Source organism: Tursiops truncatus, chromosome 7 (genome assembly GCF_011762595.2).
Source record: "Tursiops truncatus isolate mTurTru1 chromosome 7, mTurTru1.mat.Y, whole genome shotgun sequence".
Lineage (NCBI taxonomy): Eukaryota > Metazoa > Chordata > Mammalia > Artiodactyla > Delphinidae > Tursiops > Tursiops truncatus.
The window spans coordinates 26764401-26790401 of NC_047040.1; the positions used below are offsets into that span (position 1 = coordinate 26764401).

The 26001-nt window shown below is 38.3% G+C and overlaps 1 protein-coding gene across 3 annotated transcripts in view; it reads right to left on the bottom strand.

Annotated features, from left to right (window-relative positions):
* The window catches only part of UNC80 (unc-80 homolog, NALCN channel complex subunit), a 238834-nt gene that overhangs the window by 42266 nt on the left and 170567 nt on the right, over positions 1-26001 (bottom strand). For all 3 annotated transcript variants that reach the window (XM_019938890.2, XM_033860390.1, XM_019938888.3), the window contains 12 exons: positions 24594-24737; positions 21270-21370; positions 20179-20265; positions 18407-18590; positions 16560-16654; positions 14843-14932; positions 14005-14106; positions 12066-12246; positions 10587-10855; positions 8368-8502; positions 5679-5817; positions 4954-5050 (listed from right to left, as the gene is read on the bottom strand). In XM_019938890.2, coding sequence (XP_019794449.1) covers positions 4954-5050; positions 5679-5817; positions 8368-8502; positions 10587-10855; positions 12066-12246; positions 14005-14106; positions 14843-14932; positions 16560-16654; positions 18407-18590; positions 20179-20265; positions 21270-21370; positions 24594-24737 — 1624 coding nt within the window. The remainder of the gene's footprint in view (positions 1-4953; positions 5051-5678; positions 5818-8367; positions 8503-10586; positions 10856-12065; positions 12247-14004; positions 14107-14842; positions 14933-16559; positions 16655-18406; positions 18591-20178; positions 20266-21269; positions 21371-24593; positions 24738-26001) is intronic.

Here is a 26001-nt window from a genome sequence, read left to right on the forward strand (position 1 = left end):
ATAAAGCAACTATACTCCAATAAAAATTAATTTAAAGAAAAAGGCCTACCGTAAGCATCTCTTTCCAGCACCACATTCAATGATGTCATTCTGGTATTTTGTATTCAGCAATTGCTACATATTGGCAAATTGGCAATGCTACACATCAGAAACTCTTACTCCCAGAGAGTTGGTTGTTAAATGTTTACCAGCAACACCACTCTATATAAGTTAAAATGTATTTATATCACACTCTTTAAAAAAAATTCTATATCTCAAATAAAAATTACTGATAATCTCATTTAAAAATAGGTAGAATACTTCAATAGGTCCCTTGCAAAAGTAGATATCCAAATTCCAGTAAACAATCTGAAAGGCTTCCAAACCTTTTCATTTGCTGGAGGGAAATGGAAATCAAAACCACAATGAGGTATCACTATAAGCCAAAAAAACAGTTAAAATAAAAAAGACTGACAAAGTGTTGATGAGGCTGTAGAGTACTGGAACACCTATACACTGCTGGTGGGAGTGAAAACTGATACAAGCCCTCTGGAAAACTTTTTGGTAGTATCTACTAAAGCAAAACATATACAGACTCCATGATCTAGCAGAGCATTTCTACCCACAGAGACGCATATATATGTGCGCACAAAGACATATATAAAAATGTTCACTGCCGCATTACTGGTTAATAGCTTCAAACTGGACACAACACTAATGTCTGTCAACAAAAGAAGAAATACACAAATTGCAGCATAGCCATACAATAGAATATTATAGACAAATGAAGAACTACTGTTATATACGATTGCGTGGATGAATCTCATGAAATAATACTGAATAACAGAAGTCAGACATTAAAAAATACCTACCATATTATTTCATTGTAGTTGAGTTCAGAAACAGACAAAGCTGACTTGTGATGTTGGAAATCAGGATAGTGGTTCTTTTATCTGATTTTTCAATTTGAGTGGTAGTTACACTGATGTGTTAACTTTGTATACATTCATTAAACTATAAAATTACAATTTGTAAAAACATTCTTGTATGAATATTTAAATAAAATACATTATTTAAAAAAAATTTAAGCACAACAGGGACTTGGTATACAAATGTTGAAGTCTTGTAAGAATTGAATTTATTCCCATGAAACATATCCTAGGGAACAACTACTTAAGAGATCCTGGCTCCACGCAGGAATTAAGAACAGTTCTGGCTTAAACAGAGCAGAATAAGGTATTAGGGAGGTTTTTTTAAAAATTTTTAATTTAGCTTAACAGTATTGGACTCTGGCTTTTAACTCACAATGACAAGAGAATTTGATTGTGAACTCTAATTCCTTTTGATTTCAATGTGTTTGGATTTTAACTTGAAAGTGTCTTTCATAGCTCATTGGGAATTTGATAATGCGAGGATTTTTTAGTCAAATTTAGGGCTTCTCTATGCTGCTAGCATTTTAATATTAGAGAATCTTTATACATTTTGTTATTGCAGTGTCTTCATGTTATCACTTAATCGCACTGCAGAATCTCTGATACACCCTAATAACATGGTACTGGATATGCTTGGAGTGGAAAATAGAAGAGGGGGTATTTTGACACTCAGGAATCGAGTGGACTTGGAGTTAAGTTAATGTAAGGTTTTGATCCATTTTTGAACCTTTTATGGAGCTGTGATATTGTAGGAGGAGCCTAAGGAAAGTAGGATGAAGACCGTCCTGAGAGAGGGTAGATTTGCCCTCCTGAGGCAGGGTTGACCAGGGGCACAGAGTTTAATCCCCATTGCTTAAGACAGAATAAGGTGGGAATGTTGGGGATGGGGGTGGCATATTTTATTCATCCCTTATGCTTCCTTCCAGCAGAGAGAGTTCAGTCAATATCAATCCCGGTTCCTCTTTGCCCTTTTACTCATTCGGTTCTGGAGAAGACAAAGACTTACCTGAGGGGCAAATTGATATAGACATACTGGGCAAAATCAGCTCAGCTCTTTTCCTTTTCCTGCAAAAGCCTGCCAACAGGGCTTCTATCCTCTGCTGTGAGTTCTCAGGGCAGTCCTGTTTCAAGCCTGATTCCCCTACTTAATCTTTCTCAGCACTAAAGGTGATATTTCAACCTCCCTTCTGCCTGCCTTCATTTATTTAGAACATGGGCAAGAAAGAAGTCACTCTTCACTGGATCCTTCCAGAAACCTCAACTCTTATGACTGACACCGTTTCAGGAGTTTCTGAGAAAGGATAAAGAGGACCCTGCAGATGGCTGTGATATTCAGCTCAGGCAAGGAGAGCAGAGATTTCCACCAGAGGCTGTGGTAAGAATAAACTGTACGCGTTTTCTTCAGGTGGCTCCTCATGTTTACAGACTTGGTAGGTAAGAGGCAGGATGAGGTAAGGTGACTTGGCTCAGCGCCTCGAGATGGCTGAGCAACAGATTTCATAAGGGAAAACTTCAAAATAAATTGCTCTGGGACCGGAGGCAGGAGAGATTATTTGCAGTGGGGGGACCGGGAAATGCACTGTGGAGATGGGGCGGAGGTCACCCTGCTTGTCAGCGGGATGTTCTGACCCTACCATCTGCTCTCTCTGTCCCAGCGGTGTGTGAGGAGATAGTGCATAATGAACAAACTGATGGAAGAATATTAAATAATGGTATTACACTCTAAGATTAATCCCGAATAATAAAGCAGTCTGGGAATACCTGACCAGTTGTCTGCTGCTTTTTTCATTGATTACTTTAAAAATACAAATTCCCAGTCTTTTATCCAATTCATAATAACTATTCTGAAAGAATTTTTGATATAAAATAAAACTGACAATTGTTAAAACACCACTGAGTAGAATTTGTTATTTAATAAACATCCTGCTTCAGATGTTTATTCTACATTAAGAAACTACATCTTATGGGCACCGTTGAAATTTGACTTGGGGAAACTGCAGTAATGATCAAAACCTGAAACACAAAAGCTCAAAATGACAGAAACTCTAATGAGCAAAGTTTGATACAGACCAAGATAAAATAAGTCCTCCCCTAAAACTTAATCAATGAATGTAAACTTCATTATAAATTTTACATAGAAAGAAAATAATTTCAATGAAAAGAACTTTGATAAAATGAAAAGTTGAAAGTGGCTTATTTGCAACATAAACTGACTGAGGAATTAAACTGGCATAAATAAATTAGAAAATAATCCCTTAATGAAAATTTATAGGTATAATTATGATTAAGATGTTTGTATTTATAAAGTCGTAGTCAAAATATCCTTGGGGTCAAAATATCCACTGGGTTAAAATAGTAGAGTTGCAATAGTTGGGTCAATATTTTTCTACACTAATTGAAAACCAGAAGTAGATTTAAGGAGGAATATGAGAAACTGATAAGGAGATTTGATCAAACAGAGAGAATTAAGAATTTTAAGTAATGTGGAAATCTGTAAGCCCCAAGCAATCTTTAGATCCCAAGTAGACCACTATGCTTTACTTTCAGATCAGTTATACATTTCTATCTAGTGTTCCATAAATCACCCGATCTATAGATGTTTCAGGATAGGCTTGTATTAGGTTAGAACTGGACTGGTATGAATAGACAAGCGTTAGTTCTCTGTTGGTTTCACCAGGAGAATCACTAGTCATCTTCCCTGTCACTTCAAACCTGAGTCAGAGTCACAGCTCACCCTGAGCACATGAGATCAACAGCTGGTCCCAGGAGGCAGGACCAATGCGCGTGACTCTGGGTTAGATCAGAGCCAGCAACCCTGAGTTCACACTCAGATAAGATTTATATTTTATTCCCGTGTGACAGGAGTTTGTAGTCTCAGTTCTTTGAATTTACATCAGAAAGGTGATAACCTACCTAGATCTGGCAGTCTTAACAGAGGAGCAATACCCTGGAATAATTCATTAGCCCATCCTTCTCTCAAAAGAAAGAAAGTTGAGGCAAAAACTGTGCTATGTTTATGACTAATCCATATTTTTATTTTCAAACTATTTTCTCACCACAAAGGCCTATGCAAGAAGAATTACAAATGAGAGAAATAGGAACATGGAAACAGTTGGCTGTTACCTGATTCATTCATTTTATAAATTTATATTGTTATATCATATATGGAATACAGCACTGTATTAGGCATTGGAAGATGTATCACATATACTAAGAATATGGTAGAATACAATCGAATGCTTTGTTTATGGGTTAGATATTACAAGAAAAAATCAAAGTAGATTGAGAAATTAAGAGGGAGAGATTTCCTAATGTTGAATTGAGGAAGAGGAGGGAAGGCCATAGGGCTGGTTAAGCCAGAATTATGGAACATTTGGAAGGAATGCAGCTCTTATCTTTAAGCATGTACATTACATAAAAAGGGGTTATCCATAATTCATTTGAATTATTGTCTCTGCCTTTAGAATACCTATTTTAATAGAGAGATGAGGCTGATTTTCACTTCACATATTTTACATATATATATATATATATATATATATATATATATATACACAATATATATATATGTAAATAAAATCAGGTCAGAGCCAACATCCTAGAACTGGAAATAACACTCGCCATGGTGAGTCCTTTGGATTCCTTGCACTTGGCAAAATGACAGGCAAGATTTCTCTTCCTGCTCTTTGTGGGACACAAGTTCTTATTGCTCCTTGAAATGAGTTTTCTTAAGTAGCTTAAATGTCTTTTCTGAAATTTTATTTGCTATTAATTTCTGTTACATGTGAGGATATTTCCTAAACAAGACTAAAACATCTTAGCCACTTCACAATTTCCAAATTAGGGGATTTCAAATTGATGAAGATTTACTGTATTTTTCATAACCTCTGCTATGACAAGTTCCCTAAATTTAGTTTTTGAAAACATACTTGCCAGAACATTACAGGCTAATCTTAGCAAACATAACCTTTGTAGTCGCTTAATTTTATTTCCTTTGCCATACTTACTTATTACAAGGCATGGACTAAAAGGCTGCAGTTACCTTCTGAATGACTCAGGAGCATATGCCACCACAGTAACACAGAGCTTAATGGCTTCACTTATAGAGAAAGTCAGGTCTTCGTTTCCATAGCAGAAATCTGAAGGGACAGAAGGGCAAGGCACACAATCAGAGTGGATTCCACCAGGGATAAAGAAGAATTTATCACTCCTAACACTTTCTTTCCAGTTATATTTTGTAGGCATTTCCTTGTTAGACTTTATTCCTAAACTGTGAACACTTAATATCCTCATCTAAAGGGACTAAAAATTCTGTTCTATTTTTGAATAATCAGATGACAAATAAAAGTGCTTTTTTTTGGTAGTTTAAAAAAACTCATCTAATAGAAGGATATTTGGATGCTCTAAGGTAAGACATGAGACTTCATCTTTGAATACCTCTAATTGTAGACATTCCATGATAATAAAAGCCTGTCTTAAAGGGTTATTCACTTAGAATTGCCCAGGAAAACCCAATTTTCTGAAAACTACAGTGGTCTATTGAGGCCCCCTTTTAATACAATTTTCATGGCAGAGAATCCTTTACATTTTAAGATTTACAAGAAATTTAAGAAAAACAGGAGATAGGAAAATGTACTCATTTAATTTATATCACCGTTCCACTTATTTTTGCTATTTTGATTTAGCTCAAAATATTCAGTATAAGGTCGTTTACAAAAAGAAAGATTACAAAAAGAAAAAGAATGCCAAGGCAAGTTTTGCTTTTACCTAATGACTTAAGAGGCTTCTCAGCTTTGACCAGCTCTAAGATGTCTAGGATGTCCGTGGTCTCCCCCTCCAGCGACTGCAGCAAGTCAAACAGGCACTGAGCTGACACGCCTTTGCTGGACCCAGTATTGGCAGCATCCTGTACAAAGAAAAGCCATTTTAGGCCATCATTAAAAAGTTTACAAATAACAAATTCTGGAGAGGGTGTGGAGAAAAGGGAACCCTCATACCCTGTTGGTGGGAATGTAAGTTGGTGCAGCCACTGTGAAAAACAGAATGGAGGTTCCTAAAAAAAACTAAAAATAGAGTTGCCATATGATACAGCAATCCCACTCGTGGGCATATACCCAGAGAAAACTCTAATTCAAAATGACACATGCACCCATATGTTCATAGCATCACTATTCACAGTAGCCAAAACAGGGAAACAACCTAAATGTCCATCGACAGATGAATGGATAAAGAAGATGTGGTACCTATATACAATGGAATCCTACTCAGCCATAAAAATAATGAAATAATGCCATTTGCAGCAACATGGATGGACCTAGAGATTATCATACTAATTGAAGTTAGAAAGAGAAAGACAAATACCATATGATATCACTTATATGTGGAATCTAAAATATGACACAAATGAACTTACCTATGAAATAGACTCACAGACACAGAACAGAATTGTGGTTGCCAAGGAGGGTGAAGGGGGATGGATTGGGAGTTTGGGATTAGCAGATGCAAACTATTATATATAGAATGGATAAACAACAAGGTCCTACTGTATAGCATAGGGAACTATATTCAATATCCTGTGATAAACCATAATGGAAAAGAATATAAAAAAGATGTATATATATATATATATGTATAACTGAATCATTTTGCTGTACAGCAGAAATTAACACAACATTGTAAATCAACTATACTTCAATTAAAAACAAAAGAAAAGCCATTTTAGTTTATTAATTCCTACATCAGTACTAATATGGTTTGATCAGAAATACAAGTTTCATAAATACTGCCATTGATAACAATATCTAGGAAGTATTCAGCTTACAGAATTCTGCATCCAACCATGCTACTGTATGGAGTGAACACCTGAGTTTTAAGGGATCTATTAAATGCTAATCTAGTACAAAAGAGATATTTGTGGAAACTCATAAAAATACAGCAACATGTGAACTGCCAGTAAAGTTCATGCCTATGTTTTCTCTGGTCTATGATAATGGGACTCAGCATTCCCCCGCAAATTTCCATAATGGATTGGTTGAATACATCAAATATGTTTGAGAAACAGATGAATTTTTTGACAACCCTGGGAATTTTACAGGTCTTTGTTGATAATCTATCTCCAGAATGGAGATATTTACCGTCTCAAATCTCTGTAAAATGACTTTGATTCATTCATTAAAACAACAAATCCTCCGGGCATATATCCAGAGAAAATTCTAATTCAAAAAGATACATGCACCCCAATGTTCATTGCAGCACTATTTACAATAGCCAGGACATGGAAGCAACCTAAATGTCCATTGACAAAGGAATGAATAAAGAAGATGTGGTATATATATATACAATGGAATATTACTCAGCCATAAAAAGAATGAAACAATGCCATTTGCAGCAACATGGATGGACCTAGAGATTATCATACTAAGTGAAGTAAGTCAGAAAGAGAAAAACAAATATCATATATTAATGCATATATGTGGAATCTAGAAAAACAGTACAGATGATCTTATTTGCAAAGCAGAAATAGAGACACAGACGTAGAGAACAAATGTATGGATACCAAGGGGGAAGGGGTGGTGGTGGGATGACTTGGGAGATTGGGATTGGCATATATACACTACTACATATAAAATAGATAACTAATGAGAATCTACTATATAGCACAGGGAACTCTACTCAATGCTCTGTGGTGACCTAAATGGGAAGGAAATCCAAAAAAGGGGATATATGTATACATATAGCTGATTCACTTTGCTCTACAACAGAAACTAACACAACATTGTAAAGCAACTATACTCCAATAAAAATTAATTTAAAAAAAACCTCATTAAATTCCTACTATGTGCCAGGCACCATTTTGTGCACTGCAGTTACAGCAAAACAAAAACAAACAAAACAACAACTAAAAACAAGCAAAAGGCAAGCAAAAACCAGACAAATGTCTCGTTTTAACGGAGCTCAAATTCTATTGTGGTGTGTGGTAAAGATACATATTAGTGAAACAAATACATATATTACATGTGATATGATATAAATGCTCTGCAGAAAAATAAAAATAAAGCAGGGTAAGTGCTAGAGAGTGACAGAAAAAAATGAGAATCCGGAACTCTTCCTTTTATCATTTTCCATTTTCCATCCTTTCATTAACTGAGTATAAAAATCCAGAGAGTTGATCTATTTACATCCTAGGGGCCGAAATAAGGGTTGAAGAGAAACGTTGAAGAGAGAAGATTTTCTTGTTGAAAGAGAAATAATTTTTGGTATTTATATTCCATTGCTTGAATAAAGAGAGCTGAGAGACTGATTATACAAATGCACAATGACCAGGCCATACATAAATATAGAACTGATCTACAATCTGTAGTAACCAGCCCAGGAATCCCTTGCTGTAGTAAGCTCTGAATAAACAGACTTTGCTTTCCTCGTTGGGTTGGTCTTTATTTCCACAGAGCTTACTCACAGGAAACTCCAGGAGAGGGGCCACACTTGCAAACAGCTGGAGCACAAAGGGCTTCCGGTGTAGAATGTAGAACTGATGGCAGGCGAATTCAATGGCTTGACGCAACTGGGGATTGCTTTCATAGTCAGAGTACACCTATGGAAAAATGTCACCATATTCAGAAAATTCCTTAACAGCCTACTAGAGTTGTGTTTGCTTTTAAAACTCATAGCCATGGGAAGCATGGACGGAAATGACTAACTTCATAAACTGATGGAGGGGAGTGTAAAATGGTATATACCTTCTTGAGAGAGATCTGGCAATATACATAAAAATCCTAAAAATATAGATATGTTTTATATATATATATATTTATATACTTATATATATATATTATATACTTATATATATATATATGTATATTTATATTTAATCCTAAAAATATAAATATATTTTTTTCTCGGGAAGTTTGTGACTAGTGATTTATCTTAAGAAAACAGACAAATGTACAAAGATATAATATATACAATAATGACTGCTGCAAGGTTGCTTAAAATAGTAGAAAATTTGAAACAAATTATTCATAAATAGGGGTTAAGTGTATTATGTATATGCATTCAACAGAATACTATCAGTTATATTTTAAAAGATGCTATATAGTGCTACAGGGAAAACTCCCACAATATTCTTAGTGTCACATTAAAAAAGGTAGGTAACAAACTTGAATATATGGTACGATTCAACTTCTGTTTTAGAAAAAGTAGGAGAGAGTACCAAGATTTTCAAGATGTGTAAACGATGGTTATCTAGGGGGAGGATTATGGGTGATCTTTTTTTTTTTTTTTAAATAATATTCTTTTTTCTTTAAACCCCACATTTGTTTATTTATTTATTTTTGGCTGTGTTAGGTCTTCGTTTCTGTGCGAGGGCTTTCTCTAGTTGTGGCAAGCGGGGGCCACTCTTCATCGCGGTGCGCGGGCCTCTCACTTTCGTGGCCTCTCTTGTTGCGGAGCACAGGCTCCAGACGTGCAGGCTCAGTAGTTGTGGCTCACTGGCCTAGTTGCTCTGCGGCATGTGGGATCTTCCCAGACCGGGGCTCGAACCCGTGTCCCCTGCATTAGCAGGCAGATTCTCAACCACTGCGCCACCAGGGAAGCCCCATGGGTGATCTTTATTTTCTTCTTTAAACTTTTCTTTATCTTTCGAATTTTATAATGAGCATTTATTGTTTTTGATAATTATTTAAAAAGTTATACAGGAAATTCCAACTATCTAAAAATAGGACAGAGTGCCCTGATGATATTAAAAATCAATTTCTTGGGCTTCCCTGGTGGCGCAGTGGTTGAGAGTCCGCCTGCTGATGCAGGGGACACGGGTTTGTACCCCGGTCCGGGAAGATCCCACATGTCGCGGAGCGGCTGGGCCCGTGAGCTGTGGCCGCTGAGCCTGCATGTCCGGAGCCTGTGCTCCACAATGGGAGAGGCAACAACAGTGAGAGGCCCGCGTACTGCAAAAAAAAAAAAGAGAAAAAAAAGTCAATTTCTTGCCCCTGTAGTTGAGCAAATGCCACTTTACACAAACATGCATTACTTCCATAATTTTATTAAAATTTCCATAAAAATAAGAAGTAGGATGAGCCCTCAAGGCCCCTTCTGAACTTTATTCAGTACTCCTAACTGTAGCCATGTACACATTAGGCATGACTAAGTGAAAACTGTTCCTGCTACATTCACCTCCTCCAACCTTGTCATACCAAATTTAATGGCAATGAAAATCTCTATTCAGATAGAGGTTGGAGACTCTCTTGGGAGAAACATCAACTGAATGCTTGCCATACATTTGAATAATGGTTCTCAAGCTTCCTAGGGCATCAAAACCACCTGGAGGTCTTGTAAAAACACAGATTACTGGGCCCTGACTCCAGACTTTCTGATTAAGTAGCACTGGGATGGAACCCAAGAATGTGCATTTCTAACAAATCCCCAGGCGATGCTGCTGCTTCTGCAGCTGTTGCTCCAGAGATTGCACTTTGAGAACCACTGGTCCAGAAGAAATGGGAAAGCAGAGCCCAGGTCTGGGAGATCTCAGAATAGAATGGAATATTATGACCTTTTGGAAGTTTCTAGGGGGGGTTCATTTGGTGCCTTTTGAGGTCATAAAAGAAGATAATTCCATCATTAAAAGTTTTGGTACAGATCTTGTTGACCTGTTCCATGGGCAGGAGAGGACAGCCTGTGCACCTGCAGCATGGTGGGCAGAATCCACTGGTAGCCGCTGAGGGAGAAGAGGTGATTGAAGTGCACAGCGCTGTTGATGACGGTGGCCGCGTACTGCCTGAGCAGGGCACTGTCCTCTGGGTGCAGGATCAGAGCCCCGTTAAAAACGTTGAGGAAAAGCATGATTTCATCTCCCCAGGGAAACTCGCTCGGCATGCCCAGGAACATCTCCTCCAGGAGCTGGATCCACAAGCTTTTCTGAAGAGTGTCGAGGCCAAACAGCTCCTTCCCAGCTGTGAAACATGAAACAGCAGAGACAGAATTAGCCCCACGCCAATCCTGTCAGTGTGGAGGGCGATCAAACCCCAGGGCGCTGATGTTTCCAGCTCAGGGACATGAAGATCTACTGCTGATACGCTTCCCAGAGCAATATTGCAGCCATTGCTGTGACACCTCCTAGCCCTCCAAGTACTTTCTTCATCAACTCTTTGATTCAACTCTGTGGGCAAGACGGGGCAGGCAGGTGCAGTGTCTTGCTGCTGCATAAGCTGTGGCTTTGAGAAAAAATAAGCTATTAAGAAAATGGCAGGGCTGGGACTTGTTCTTGGTCTTTGAACTCATGGTCAGACTAGAGCTGTGTCTACTATTTCTCTGGAGCTTCTGGATGAAGATGTAGAGCATACGGATGCTGATTTAAGTAAACTGTCCCAGATTAATAACTGAGTAACAGAGCGTGGTTTCAAAATGGGTCTCTTCCAATTTCTCTGTCTCAGTCTCTCTCTCTCAATTTGAATAATGGTTCCCAAGCTTCCTCGGGCATCAAAACCACCTGGAGGTCTTATAAAAACACAGATTACTGGGCCCTGACTCCAGACTTTCTAATTAAGAAGGTATAATTTAGATAGAGTAAAAGGCACAGAACATAAATGTAGAATTCAATGAATTTTGACAAAAATACCCACTCAGGTAACGAACACGCCAATCAATGTATAGACCATTTTCATCACCTGAGAAAGTTCTCTCATACCCCTTTCTGGGAAATCCATTCCCCCCAGTCCAGAGGTAACTACTGTTCTGATTTCTGTCACTGTAGATTCGTTTTGCCTCCTCTTGAATTTCATATAAATATCTGTTCTTCACTTAGTCAAGTACTCTCCTAACAATACCACACTGCTTCCTTCAATTGCTTACGATTAGCTTAGAGCAGTGGTCTCAGGATTTGGTCCTTGGCACAGAAGCACCCGCCTCACCTGGGAGCTTGTCAGAAATGCAAGTTCCCAAGCCCCATTCCAGAGCTACTGAATCAGAAACTCGGGGCTGGAGGGTGGGACCCAGCAATCTGCGTTTTATCAAGTTCTCCAGGTGATTCTTGTGCTCACTCCAGAGCTGAGAGCCACTAGCTTAGAGAACTGTCTGCCGATTAAGACAGAGACGTCCTCTAGCTGAGGACAAAAGAAGGGCAGGAGAAGAAGCCCAAGAGAGGAAATGCTTCTTTCTTGATACCTTGAGGATCACTGAAGAGTGAAAACTCCGCATCAATAGCACTTCGAGGGAATGAGGGCAGTCGGAGGAGGTCTTCCTGGAGCATGGAGACGTGGGACTGCTTGTGGGCTGTGGGGATCTTCTGGGTGAGGGAGATGAGAAACAAAACCCTCCCCACTTCCTCCAGCTTCCGAGTGAATACCTACCGGCAAAGGCAGGAGCAGATGAAAAGTAGAATTGGCAATTCTGAAATTACCAAGAGTGAAGAAACTGAAGTGAAAACCTTAATGGCAAACCGGGCTGATTAAAAATTGAAAGATGGGGGAAGTGAAATGGGAGAGAAATATTTTTTCTTTACCACACAGAAAGAGCAAACAATACTTAATTGACTCTCACTTCCTGCATCTGTCCTACAGAAGGAAGTGTTTCTTATGGAGTTTGCCAGCTAGAAGAGGAGAACAAGGCAAGCACTGTCAAGAACAGTTCAGTAGTAAATACAGCCCATTTGTTTGGATGTCATAATATAGAAGACCTTCTCCAACAGGAGCCAGTCAGTTCCAATTGCTTCTATCATTTCTACTGATGCCTTACGCTGTTTCTGGGTTTGCCTCTTAAAGACTGAAATGGGCTCCAGGAAAAACCTATCCTGGAACAAAAGCTAATAGGACCTAGATTGGTGGTCCTTTAGCCCTTAGTTTAGATGACGTGAACGTGGATCTTTTGGTCCTTCTCTTAGTGCCTTTTCTGTTGCTGATCAGTGGGCAGGGGGATGTGACTAGGAAGATGATAAGCAGTGAGCAGCTGTGGAGGAGACTTCAGAGCCAGAACCACAGGTCTGTCTATTATTATCTCCCTGAGGAAATTAGAAAGAAGTCTTAAGATCCCAACTTGGAGTAAGGGCCCCATTTTATGTTATTCTCTTAAACTGTGTTCTTAAACATGACTAAAAAAACACACTCGTGAAGTGCGGTTATTGATTATGGTTTTCATTATTTTGCTGCCAAAATCAGAGGCTGGGATAATTTGTGGGGAATTGTTTTAGGAATTATTTATATTTAAGGTCTTACAGTTTTGCCCAACACCTCACACTTTGTAATACATTCACTATTTTCTTTCTTCTAAATGCAATTTAGGTAGTTAATACTATGTTTTTAATTACTTAAGCGGTCGGATTCTATGCCATCCCCTGAAGATATTTTTGAATAGCATCCTTGCTACATGCGGAAAAACTGAAATAATAGTGTGTTTCAACATTTTATTAAAAATAAATGAATATAACACAAAGACCATATTAAGATTGTATCATTATTAGAATTGTGTACTACAGCTATATTTCGCTTGCAAAATAGTGAATTTCCTTAAGCTCAAAGTCTGATTTATGATGAGATGTGTAAACATTATTCTGTTCTTCAATCTTAAATCTAAGTACAGCTGCTTGATTCTGTTTCCTCCTATTTTAAGAGCAGTCAGTAACATGTCCAAGGTCAGATCCCTGGTCAGTGGCAGAGATGGGACTGAGTCCAAATCTCTGGACCTTGGTGCAGGGCCTTTTGCAGGCACACTACATTGACCCCTTTTATTTTTTTCCAGCTAGCATAAATTTCCGGGACAACCTTCTTATAGCTACACTATGTGTACTTCCAATCCTGCTTTACAAAAATGTGGAGTGAAAATCCAAACTTAGGAACTAGTAGGTAAATAAATTAGAAGATTTCTGTTATTTATACCCCAATGATTTCTCATAGCATTCTCCAAGTGAGTGTTTCTTAATACCTTTACATTATTCAACCAATTTATAAAACTTGGTTAACACACTATTTTGGGGAACGATCTATTGACCAAGGGCCCATCATTCTCTCTCTAGAAAGGATCATAACAGAATCTCAGGGCTGGCAACCGTTTACAGATCATCTATCCCAATGACATGACAAAATAGAATAAAACTGTGGTGGTCAGGCACCTGTTTCTGAATGAGCTCCTGTCCTTTCTCTGGATGCATATGTACAAGGTTCAGCTGTGGAGACACGGATCTCCTAAAAGGGTAGATATCCCGAACATAGGTCTGTGGTGGGATTACACAAAGACAAAAAGAGTTCCAATAATTAAACTCTGACTCTCATTTCCTCTTTCCCCAAAGGTCAGACAAACATGTTATGTATTTTCTGATGGTTTAGATTCTTACTATTTTACGCTCCCCAATTCTACAAAATCCTAGGGAAGATAAACACCCTCCTCGGGAAAGCTTCAATCTCCCCAGGCTGAGTATGCTTTCCAAAGTCCAGGATGCTCTGTCAGGAGCCAAGGAGCCAGAGGCCATTTACTAAAACCCATTCTGAAGAAGAAAAGAAAAGCCCTGTAAAGTGATGTCAGTGGTCTTCCTGAGGTTTCCTTTGTTCATTAGATCACGTTACCACAATCATGCTTAATGTAGTAGAAAGCGGCACGAGAACAACGTTAACATTCCAAATAAACACGTGTACTTACAATACGGGCAACTTAAGTGTTCATCTAGATGTAATAATGATGAGTGACGAAGTGCCTTACTTATCTCCTTTAATTATTACAACGACCCTAAAGTAGCTACTATGATCACCTTCCCTTTACAGACAAGGAAACTGAAGGGTACAAAGGTAAAGTGGCCAGTCCAAAGCTAATACATCAGCAGTGAGGTGGTGTGAACCAAGCGGCCATACGCCTCACCTATAAACAGCGACGCCCCCCTGAGTGAAGCTGCCCTCCGGAAAGGCATAATGGGCTTTTGACACAGCTCTCCATGAGCGTCATCACTGCAGTCTCACCTTATTGTAGTGGATAAGGTTCCATCGTTTATCCATGAGAAAGTAATGTGTAGACTGGGATTCTGGGATATTAAAAAACTCCAGACACTCCTAGAACGACAGCAATTTTTAATAAACATTTACTGAGATCGTATTATGAGCCAAACAGTAAGCTGAAAGGTAAAAATGTCGTAAAACAAGGTAACTTCCTGTAAGGAATATATATGTATTTATATCTTACACACATTTTATATATTATGTGTGCATATATATACATATATATATTATATACACACACATATATACGAACACTTACATGCGCACAGCTATCCAAAAAAATGACAGCATAAAGACTGATTGTGTAAGGTAGTGCAAGATAGGGGTAGGGGGTTAAGACGTGCAAACGACTATGCATAAAATAAATAAGCTACAAGGATATATTGTACAACACAGAATATAGCCAATATTTTAGAATAACTATAAATGGAATATGACCTTTAAAAATTGTGAATCACTATGCTCTATACCTGAAATGTATATAATATTATACATCAACTATATCTCAATTTAAAAAAAGCCTGATAGTGTAATACAAACTATCTGCTCTGTTCTCATAGAGCTAAAAGAGGTACAATTACAATGTAGACTTGAGTCATGAACTGTGAAGGCACAGTGGCATCTACTGGTCTCAATATCAGAAGAAAGCATGTTTAGTAGCAACATTAAGAATAATATGAAGCACAGTGATTAAGCACTTATTATTTACTATATTCTATGCTCAATGCTTTCAATGTAGAGAACTTGTATAACCTGCGCTAATAATCGAGCACTGTGGAAAAAGAAACTGAGACTAGAGAGAGCCTGTCGTTTGACTTATTTAGATAACACTGGTTGTGGTGGAGGCTGGGTTTGAACTCACTGTCTGCCTTCATGCTATCCTACCATCCAAAGTGAGTAGGAAAATGAAGTGGCTGTTAAAGTTTGCTTCACTGGGCCTGAGAGATGCTCTGGAGATGAAGGAGTGAGGCCTGGAGGAGGCTTAACGACCCTTTCTACTGAAATAAAATACACAGGCTTGCAAAACTGAATTTCTCAGAGGTCTTTTCTGGGCCGAAAGTTTGGGCTCCAGATAAACAGGGAATCACTGCACTAGTGTACTTACTACTTTCCCTTAACAACCCCACAGGCATGAGTAACAATGGACTGCGTATCTCTTAAGGGGCGTAATTGTCATAACCATTAAAAATACTTTCTTGATTCACTTAGTTTATTCTAAGGTATATATTTTCTGCCTCTCCAATCACTTCTGTCAGTGGCAAATCAAGACTGTGGATTTTCAACTCGATGCCACAAAAAGCGTCTCTGGCATGGACTGTCACCTGACCCCTAGAGTTTGTCCCAGTGCCCTTGGCGTGCAAACCCAGGGCGGCTCCAGAACTGCCACAAGTGATGCCAGGATACTCCTAAGCAGGATTCACAGCATCTCAAGAGGAGTGTCACGTGGCTGCTGTAACTGAGAGGGAGCCAGCATGATCTTGCCTACATCCCTGTGGGGAAAATTATGCAAGGAAATAGAGGAAGTACACAAGAGTGGGGCAGATTCTAGAAGAGGTAAATAAATGCATATATTCATTTGAAGTTAGAGAAAGGCAATTTAATTCAAAACTGGATGATCAGTGAAGTGGCCATAGCCACTGTGCATTAAAAACAAATCACTTCTGTCAAAAGTCATCCCTACCTTTAACAGGGCTTCAAACTGAGTATCTTCATGGACTGGTAACTGGGTTGGGATATCACACTCATTCTGTCCATGAACTACCAAGGTCTTGGTACCTACAGAAGGTAAAAATCATAATAAACCGACTTCTACTATAAGAAAGTTTATAGATAAAGCACAAATTATTAAAATATTACCAATAAGCTGATGTTTTTATTATGATTACTACTAGTGAGGGTTTAATGCGACTTGTGCATTGTACTAACTGCACTCCTTTGTTTCTAGTTAAATATATATATATATATATATATTTTTTTTTTTTTTTGCGGTACGTGGGCCTCTCACTGTTGTGGCCTCTCCCGTTGTGGAGCACAGGCTCCGGACGCACAGGCTCAGCAGCTATGGCTCACGGGCCTAGCCGCTCCGTGGCATGTGGGATCTTCCCAGACCGGGGCACGAACCCATGTCCCCTGCATCGGCAGGCGGACTCTCGATCACTGCGCCACCAGGGAAGCCCTAAATATATATTTTAAATATGTTTACTTATTATTTAAAAGTCATAGCTACCGTTTATGGAGTTCCCCATACTTTTAAATGGTTTTATGTGCATAATCATATTTAAATCTCATAGCAACCCTATGATATGGGTATTATTATTTTCACACTACAAATGAAGAAACAGAGAGAACTTATTCTTATAAATAAGAACTTATAAGTAACTTAGTCAAAGACACATTTATTTAGTGGAAGAGTCAGAATTCAAACCTTAAGCATTCCAACAAATAATCTATTCCTTTATTTTAAATGAGATGATGAGGTAATAATGGTTGAGAAGATACAAACAGAGCTATTAGCAAAAGCTAAACAAGTACCTGAAAGGTAGTTTAAATTTACAATTTCTGTATTCTGCTTGGCTGGTGAGACAGTGAACATTATGATATACCTTGATATAAAATGAGCTGTTTTTAAGTGTATGCCTGACAATATGTTTCTTTGCTGTGATAAAAGCTGATCTCTTTGTTGAGCAACCTATAGACACATAAATATACCATCACCACTTACTGAATGCTTACCACGTGTCAGGTGTGGCAGCTAGTATTGTACAAACCTAAACTCATTTATTCCTCACGATTATGAAGTACGAATCATACTCCCATTGTACGTGTGAGTAAAGAAAGCTTTAAAAGTGATGTCCTTTTTCATAGCTAATATTAATTACACAGATGATAAATGGCAGTGCTCTGATTTTAACATAGGCCTCTTTGCTGCCAGAACCTGTGTTCTTATTTATATATAATTTTGCCTTTTTATTTCAGTACATGTATTCTCTCACATTTTCTTAGACATTACGCAAGGATAAAGGCTTGGCAAAATTTCATCTCCGAGAAAGGCAAGCTATCCAAAGTGAAAAGGAATTGTACCTAGAGTTTATATCACACTGCATGTTTTTTTGTAATTTTCCTTCCTGCTTTTCCCTTTTCCAATTTTTCATAAAGCCATCTCTCAGTGAGTTTACAAAAGTCTGGGGTCCCTGCCATGCAAACAATAGTATTCTCCTTGCAGTGCCAAAAATTCATTCAAAAAGGCTCTCAGTTCAGCTGGCCCTCTGCAATAGACTTAAATAAATCTTTAACCTTGGCAGTCCTTCAAGTACTGATTCACGTGGATCTCAGTTCTGATGTCTCCCTTTTCATCTGGCAATTGCTGACTTTTAAAGGGTCTATTGTATTTCTTCAGATTGTATCCAACAAAAATTCTTTGAAGCACTCAATCCCAGGGTCAGAAAATTTTCTCATGAATGAAAGAGACTTGGTTTGTAAAAGCCTTATTTATACTCCTAAAAAAGTTATGTCTTCCAAAAGCAGTACCTGGCATTGAAGCGGTCACCAGGAGCTTGACCTCACATTGCTCCTTCTTCATGGTCTGCTTCAGATCCTTGAAGAACAGGCCTTCTACGTAACCGACCACCTCCCACAGGAAAGTCAGAGTGGCTGAAATGGCATCCATCCCCCACTCACAGGGGGTCCGCACAAAGTACATGATTAATCCTACCTATAAGTCAGAACAGGAAGTGGTCACAAAGTCACAGTAATTCTGAGCTTACATTCTCATTGCCTTGGCTTTTCATTTTCTTAATTAAATATTGTTTTTTTGACTTTGAATTCTCTGTTCATATGCTTCTCTAACACTTTCAGTGGAAGTAAGCAGAAGAAGGGACAAGGGGAAAACTGGCCTGAACAGGTTGCCATATATTTTTATGTCATCACTAAAATACTTACTGCTATTTTTTTTTAACATCTTTACTGGAGTACAATTGCTTTACAATGTTGTGTTAGTTTCTGCTGTATAACAAAGTGAATCAGCTACATGTCTGCGTATATCCCCATATCCCCTCCCTCTTGCATCTCCCTCCCACCCTCGCTATCCCACCCCTCTAGGTGGTCACAAAGCACGGAGCTGATCTCCTTGTGTGATGCAGCTGCTTCCCACTAGCTATCTATTTTACATTTGCTAGTGTATATATGTTAATGTTACTCTCTCACTTCATCCCAGCTTACCCTTCTCCCTCCCCATGTCCTCAAGTCAATTCTCTACATCTGGGTTTTTATTCCTGTCCTGCCCCTAGGTTCATCAGAACTATATATTTTTTTTAGATTCCATATATATGTGTTAGCATACCCTGAGAAAACCATAATTCAAAAAGAGTCATGTACCACAATGTTCATTGCAGCACATTTACAATAGCCAGGACATGGAAGCAACCTAAATGTCCATCATCAGATGAATGGATAAAGATATGGCACATATATACAATGGAATATTACTCAGCCATAAAAAGAAACGAAATTGAGTTATTTGTAGTGAGCTGGATGGACCTAGAGACTGTCATACAGAGTGAAGTAAGTCAGAAAGAGAAAAACAAATACTGTATGCTAACACACATATGTGGAATGTAAAAAAAAAACCAAAATGGTTCTGAAGAACCTAGGGGCAGGACAGGAATAAAGACACAGATGTAAAGAATGGACTTGACATGGGGAAAGGGAAGGGTAAGCTGGGATGAAGTGAGAGAGTAGCATTGACATATATACACTAGCAAATGTAAAATAGATAGCTAGTGGGAAGCAGCCACATAGCACAGGGAGATCAGCTCCGTGCTTTGTGACCACCTAGAGGGGTGGGATAGTGAGGGTGGGAGGGAGACGCAAGAGGGAGGGGATATGGGGATATATGAATATGTATAGCTGATTCACTTTGTTATAAAGCAGAAACTAACATACCATTGTAAAGCAATTATACTCCAATAAAGGTGTTAAAAGAAAAAGGAATTTTAAAAAAAACGACATATACATTTTTTCAACAGAAAACTAAAATTATGGACCGACATGAGGAAGTTCTACAATGCCAAAGGGAGACAGAGAGGAAAGAGACATTTACTGAGTGCCCACCACATGCCAAGGATTGTGCGAGGAGGGACTTCCCCATACAAACAGTGGTGAATTCAGCTGACCATGATTCACCTTCAGTCATATAATTAATGGGAACTTATTGAAAAAAGAAATCTCCTAAGATCTTTTTCTCTTATTGTTGCTTCCTACTTGGAAATGAATATTTATAACCTACTGGAGGTGAAACTCACCAAGTAGTTGAATAGGATGTGAGAGGTCTGAGCAGGAAAGTCTCCGATATTCAGGAGAAGTTTGCGCAGCATGTACATTAACTCATCCTGAAAGAACAACAGAATTTCTAGGTCTTATTCAGCTGCCATGCTGTAGGAAATAAAATTAACTTCTTGAAAAGCAAGGTAGGGGGATTTTTCTTACTTTTGCCCACATGTTGATTTCCCTTATGTTCAGAATTTTAATATGGTATTTGTGATACTTGTTAAATAGCGTTTAAACCAACTGTAACACCGTCTCCTAGAAGCTAATACATGAAATTACTAAGCAAGAGTCAAACTTTTAAATAAAAATGCAGACTGTGTCTATAGGTCCCAGGCAAATCACAGGAAAGCTGTACATCTAGTCATCTGTTTGCTGTGGCTTCCAGGTGTGATGGAAATGTGAGGAGGATCTATCTTAAGAAACCATTAAACAAACTAGGTTTATTGAACTTCACAGTTCTGCTTCCTACGTTTCAAGTCAAAGAGATAAAGCTGGGCCAAGAGAGAATAAATGGAGGTGTTTCTAATTAACCTTCCTTTCAGAAACTTAATCTTCCAGTGAACAGGACCATAACACAGAAATGAAGAAATAATTTGTAATCGTCAGGGTATTTTGCCATTGCTCAGAAAATGACTTTTATTTGGCATAATCTTCTCACAGGGTGACCTGATAAATTAGATTTTTTGATTCATGGAGAGTTTCAACATGCTCTAACAATACTACCTGCACCACATACTACCAGCCAGTCAGAATTCAGTAAACGTACCGAACACTGAAAACATTAAACTGAATTTAATCTTTGTTGAAAAGACTGAGAATCTTTCAGTATCTTAGGGTCATTACTAGCAGGGTACCATATACATACGGAGACATCAGTGAATGGAGAAATTCAAAAGAAAACAGCCAAGTTTAATTTGTTCATCATTATCATCATCCAAAGTACTTCTCGGCTATATGTCAGAGGACACCAATGTTGCATGCATGTCACTATAAAGTCCACTGCTTGTTTTTAACCATGTTCACACACATAGCTACACAGCTACACTATAAAGAAAGAGGAATTTACTTGTCTGTTGCTGATGGTCAGTTTTTCCAGGAAATGTCGAAGAACTGTTGATGGATCTTCAATTAGACAATTCCATAAGACTTGCTGGGCCACAGCACTCACTTCAGAAGAGAAAGGAAATTGAATATTCATCTTAAATGGAGATAGATCTATTAGATAAAGTATTCAAATAATTTACTAAACTTTAATAGGTCTCTCTCAAATTCTTGCCTTACAGAGGTTCTGTGAACTCTTTTTCTATTGAAAGGCAGGTATCTGTTCTTTTTGTTGTTGTTTCTGAACATTTTAGCCTATAAGGAAAATGTGACAAAAGAGTATAGGATGCCCTTTAAATATCAGCATTGCTTTTGTTAAAAATGCATTTGTGATATACAATGGAATATCATTTAGCCATAAAAAAGGAAATCCTCCCATTTGTGACAATATGGATGGACTTTGAGGGTGTTATGCAAAGTGAAAGAAGTCAGACAGAGAGAGAAAAATGTATGATCTCACTTACATGTGGAATCTAAGAAAAACCCAAACTCATAGATACATAGGACAGATTTGTTACCAGAGGTGGGGGGGTGGGTACTGGGGGGAGGGAAGGTGGTCAAAGTTTACAAACTTCCAGTTATAAGATAAATAAATCCTGGGGATATAATGTACAGCATGGTGACTGTCGTTAACAATACTGTATTGTATACTTGAAAGCTGTTAAGACAGTAGTTATTAAAAGCCCTCCTCAGGACTTCCCTGGTGGCACAGTGGTTAAGAATCCGCCTGCCAATGCAGGGGACAAAGGTTCGAGCCCTGCTCCGGGAAGACCCCACATGCCGTGAAGCAACTAAGCCTGAGCGCCACAGCTACTGAATTTGCACTCTAGAGCACACGGGCCACAACTACTGAGCCCGTGCACCTAGAGCTCGTGCTCCACAAGAGAAGCCACCACAATTCGATGTCTGCGCACCGCGATGAATAGCCCCCGCTCGCCGCAGCTAGAGAAAGCCCACGTGCAGCCACGAAGACCCAAAGCAGCCAAAAATTAAAAAAAAAAAGTTCCCAGCATAAAAAAAAGTTGTAGCTATGTATGGTGATGGATGTTAACTAAACTTATTGTGGTAATCATTTTGTAATGCATACATATATCAAATGTTTATGTTGTATACCTAAAACTAGCACAATGTTATATGTCAATTACATCTTAATAAAAAAAGAATACAGTTATGAATCTTTGTTTTGGAAATTACCCTAATGTTAACTTACCCTAATGTAAGTATTTATTAAAGTCCCACTTCATTGTTTATTGTATGCAGAAATTCCTAAAGTAATTATTTGGTTTAGAAAATATGCTTTGTTTAGAATGCACATGAATTAGACATGACCTTTTATTCTTCACATGAATGTTTTAAATAATAACTCCCACAGCAAGATGACATAGTTGAGCCAGTAACAGTTAGGGTTCCCACTTCTAATGAGGGTGTCTTAGGAATAAATAATTATTCCTAATGTGAAAGAAAGTGCTACTTCTTTGGGAAAAGTGGTCAGTCTAAGGTTGCCTGAAGTGCCCAGGCTAAGAAAGCAGGTGGGTAAAAGTGAGTAGGGGGTAAGCATTAGATGATCTTCAGTTTAAATGGTTTAGTTTAGTTTTCTAAACTAGGAATATAGAGTTTAGCATAAATTTATTTTTCAGCCTATATTTAAAATAAATCATACCAATTTTTTTTGCTTCAGAAGCTAACCATCCAATTAAAATTGAGCTATATAAATAAATAACAACAGATGTGAATATAAGCTTTAACTTTCATGTATCTTTATAAATAATTAAAATAGATGTGGGTTTTTGTTAAGTTGAAATTGGTTGCAAAACTATCTTTATAACACTATTTATATTCTAATTGCTAAGTACGGCAGTTTAATGCTTAAAACATGAGAAATACAGAAAAAGACAAAGAGGAGAATAAGACTGATAAGTCTACCAACCACCAAAACAACTATAAACATTTTAGAGTATATTTTTTCATATATATGAAATATATATATTTACATGTATCTTTAAGTAATATCATATAGAAAATACTCTCTGGTACTCACATTTTTAATTATAAATTGAACACTTTTATGTTAATATTTTTCTAATGTGCACAGAAAGCTGTCATATGGAGGTACCATGATTAACTAATTGCTTATTGTTGGACATTTAAACTCTTTTCGAATATTTGCTATTTTAAAACTATACAAGGTACAGCGTTCTCTGTAAACCTTAATTCACCCCTCATTACTGCCTTAGGAAATTGCTAGATACCAAAATCTGTGTCAAAGGGTGTACACACTTTTAAGGCTTATGGTGCATACTGTGAAACTGTTTCAGAATGCTTGCATTAAATTTTTACTGCCGTCAGCAAGGTGTGAGGATAATCTTTTCTCTGAATCTTTACCAGCTATGCATAATTTCTTTTGAAAAAATCCTTGCAATTTTTTATATGAAATGTAAGATTTCACTGTTGTTTTAAACAACAGTGTTATTTACAGATTTAATTGGCTGTTAGAGTGTGTGTTTATATCCTTTGTCCATTTCTCTACTGGGGTATAAAAATGTCATTATTGAGTTATAAAGGTTCTTTTTTTAAAAAAAAATAACATCAAGAATATTAACCTGTTATCTGTGATAAATGTAACTCATCTTTACCCCTAGTTTATCATTTCATTTTTCAATTATTTTCTTTACATACTACCTTTGGAAAGGAAATCAAGTGAGAAAGATGGCATTAATGATGTCAAGCCAATGGCTAAGATTTCTAAGGTAGCCAAAATCACTATTTGATTTCTCCGTAGCCAAATGAGGGTTGGTCTGTTCTATGGTCCTAAACAACGCTCCTGGAAAAAACTGCCTATTTTAAGTGCAATATCTTGGTCATAAAGTTTGTGGGAGGAAAAGGTGGAGAAAGTGGTAGTGTTAGTTCAGCCTACTACAAATTTGTCATTACAGTATGTCCATAAAACAACTCCACACGTGGCCAGTGGTTCATGGCTTCGAGGGCACCCTACTGCTCTTTATCAGATGAACGCCTTCAGTATTTATTAGAGTTACTGACGGTTTTGACTAGTCAATACTGTATACCTGTTGGGCTTCCCTGGTGGCGCAGTGGTTGAGAGTCCGCCTGCCGATGCAGGAGACATGGGTTCGTGCCCCGGTCCGGGAAGATCCCACATGCCGCGGAGCGGCTGGGCCCACGAGCCATGGTCGCTGAGCCTGCGCATCCGGAGCCTGTGCTCCGCAACGGGAGAGGCCACAGCAGTGAGAGGCCCGCGTACCGCAAACAAACAAACAAACGAAAACTGTACCTGCTACTCCATCTTCTCGCACCTCACCATCCTCCATCAGGTGGACAATGGGGAGCACTGCTGCACAGATGCATGCCGGGAACACAGCCTGCGGGGGCTGAGGCACGTGGGGGCTGGGCAGGTGTTCAGTGGTGTGCTCCTCATCTGAAGAGGGAGACAGAATCGGCGTGCTTTTCTCAGTTCAAGACCTACTTATGGAACTTTTTTTTCTGTGCAGATATCTAGTCGTGCCAGCATCATCTGTTGGAAAGACTATTCTTTCCCCCATTGACGTTTCATGGCACCCTTTTCAAACTTGAAATCAACATACATGTAATGGTTTACTTCTGGTTCCAATCTAGTCCCTTGACGTGTATATCAACCCTCAAGTCCATACTGCACAGTCTTGGTTACTGCAGCTCTGTAGTCAGTTTTGAAATGGGGAAATGTAAGTTTTCCAACTTTGCTCTTCATTTCCAAGATTACTGTGCCTATGCAAGGGTGTGGAACGGTTGGAACCCTCATGCTTTTTGGTCGGAATGTAAAACGATACAGACACTTTTGAAAAGAGTTTGGCAGTTTTCCTCACAAGACTTATACATAATGGTTCATAAGAGTGTAATTCATAATAACCAAAGGGTGGAAACAACCCAGAAGTCCACTCTAACTGGTGAATGGATACACAAAACGTGACGTATCCATATAATGGAACATGATCTTGTAATAAGAAGGAATGAAGAACTGATACATGGGGCAGCATGAATCGACCTGGAAAGTATGCTGAGTGAAAGGATCCAGTCGCAAAAGGCCACATACTCTATGATTCCATTCATATGAGATGTGCAGAATAGGTAAATTCATAGAAATAGAAAGTAGATTATTTCTCGTCAGGGGTTGGGGGGAGTGGTGGATGAGGCGTGACGACTAATGGGTATAGGGTCTCTTTTGGGGATAATGAAAATATCCTAAAATTAGGTAGGGTTGACGGTTGCACAGTCTACAAATATACTAACAACCACTGCATTATGCACTTCAAAAGGGTGAATTTTAGTATGTGAATTATATCTCAATAAAGGTGTTAGAAAAAATATAGATATGCCTTGGGCTGCTGTGATTAATTAGCATTGGTCATTTTTGAAGTTTTCCAGGGTTGTGCAGTGAAGGGTTGAGAACCACTAGTTTCCGTACAACTTTTTGATGACTTTATAAATCGTGATGAAATCTGTATAATCATGAAGGAGCGAGTCCCCAGACAGTTATTTATCATTAGAGAAGCATAGTTTTTAAATTCTTAGAACTGAAGAGTATCACAGTTCTCCACCGGAATCAGATTTCATTACAGGACTGGCACGAGCTTTGTTCTTCCTTTGATAAATTATTCTAGAACAGCATTCTAACGCATCCTACTGAGTCTTAGCTATGCACTGGA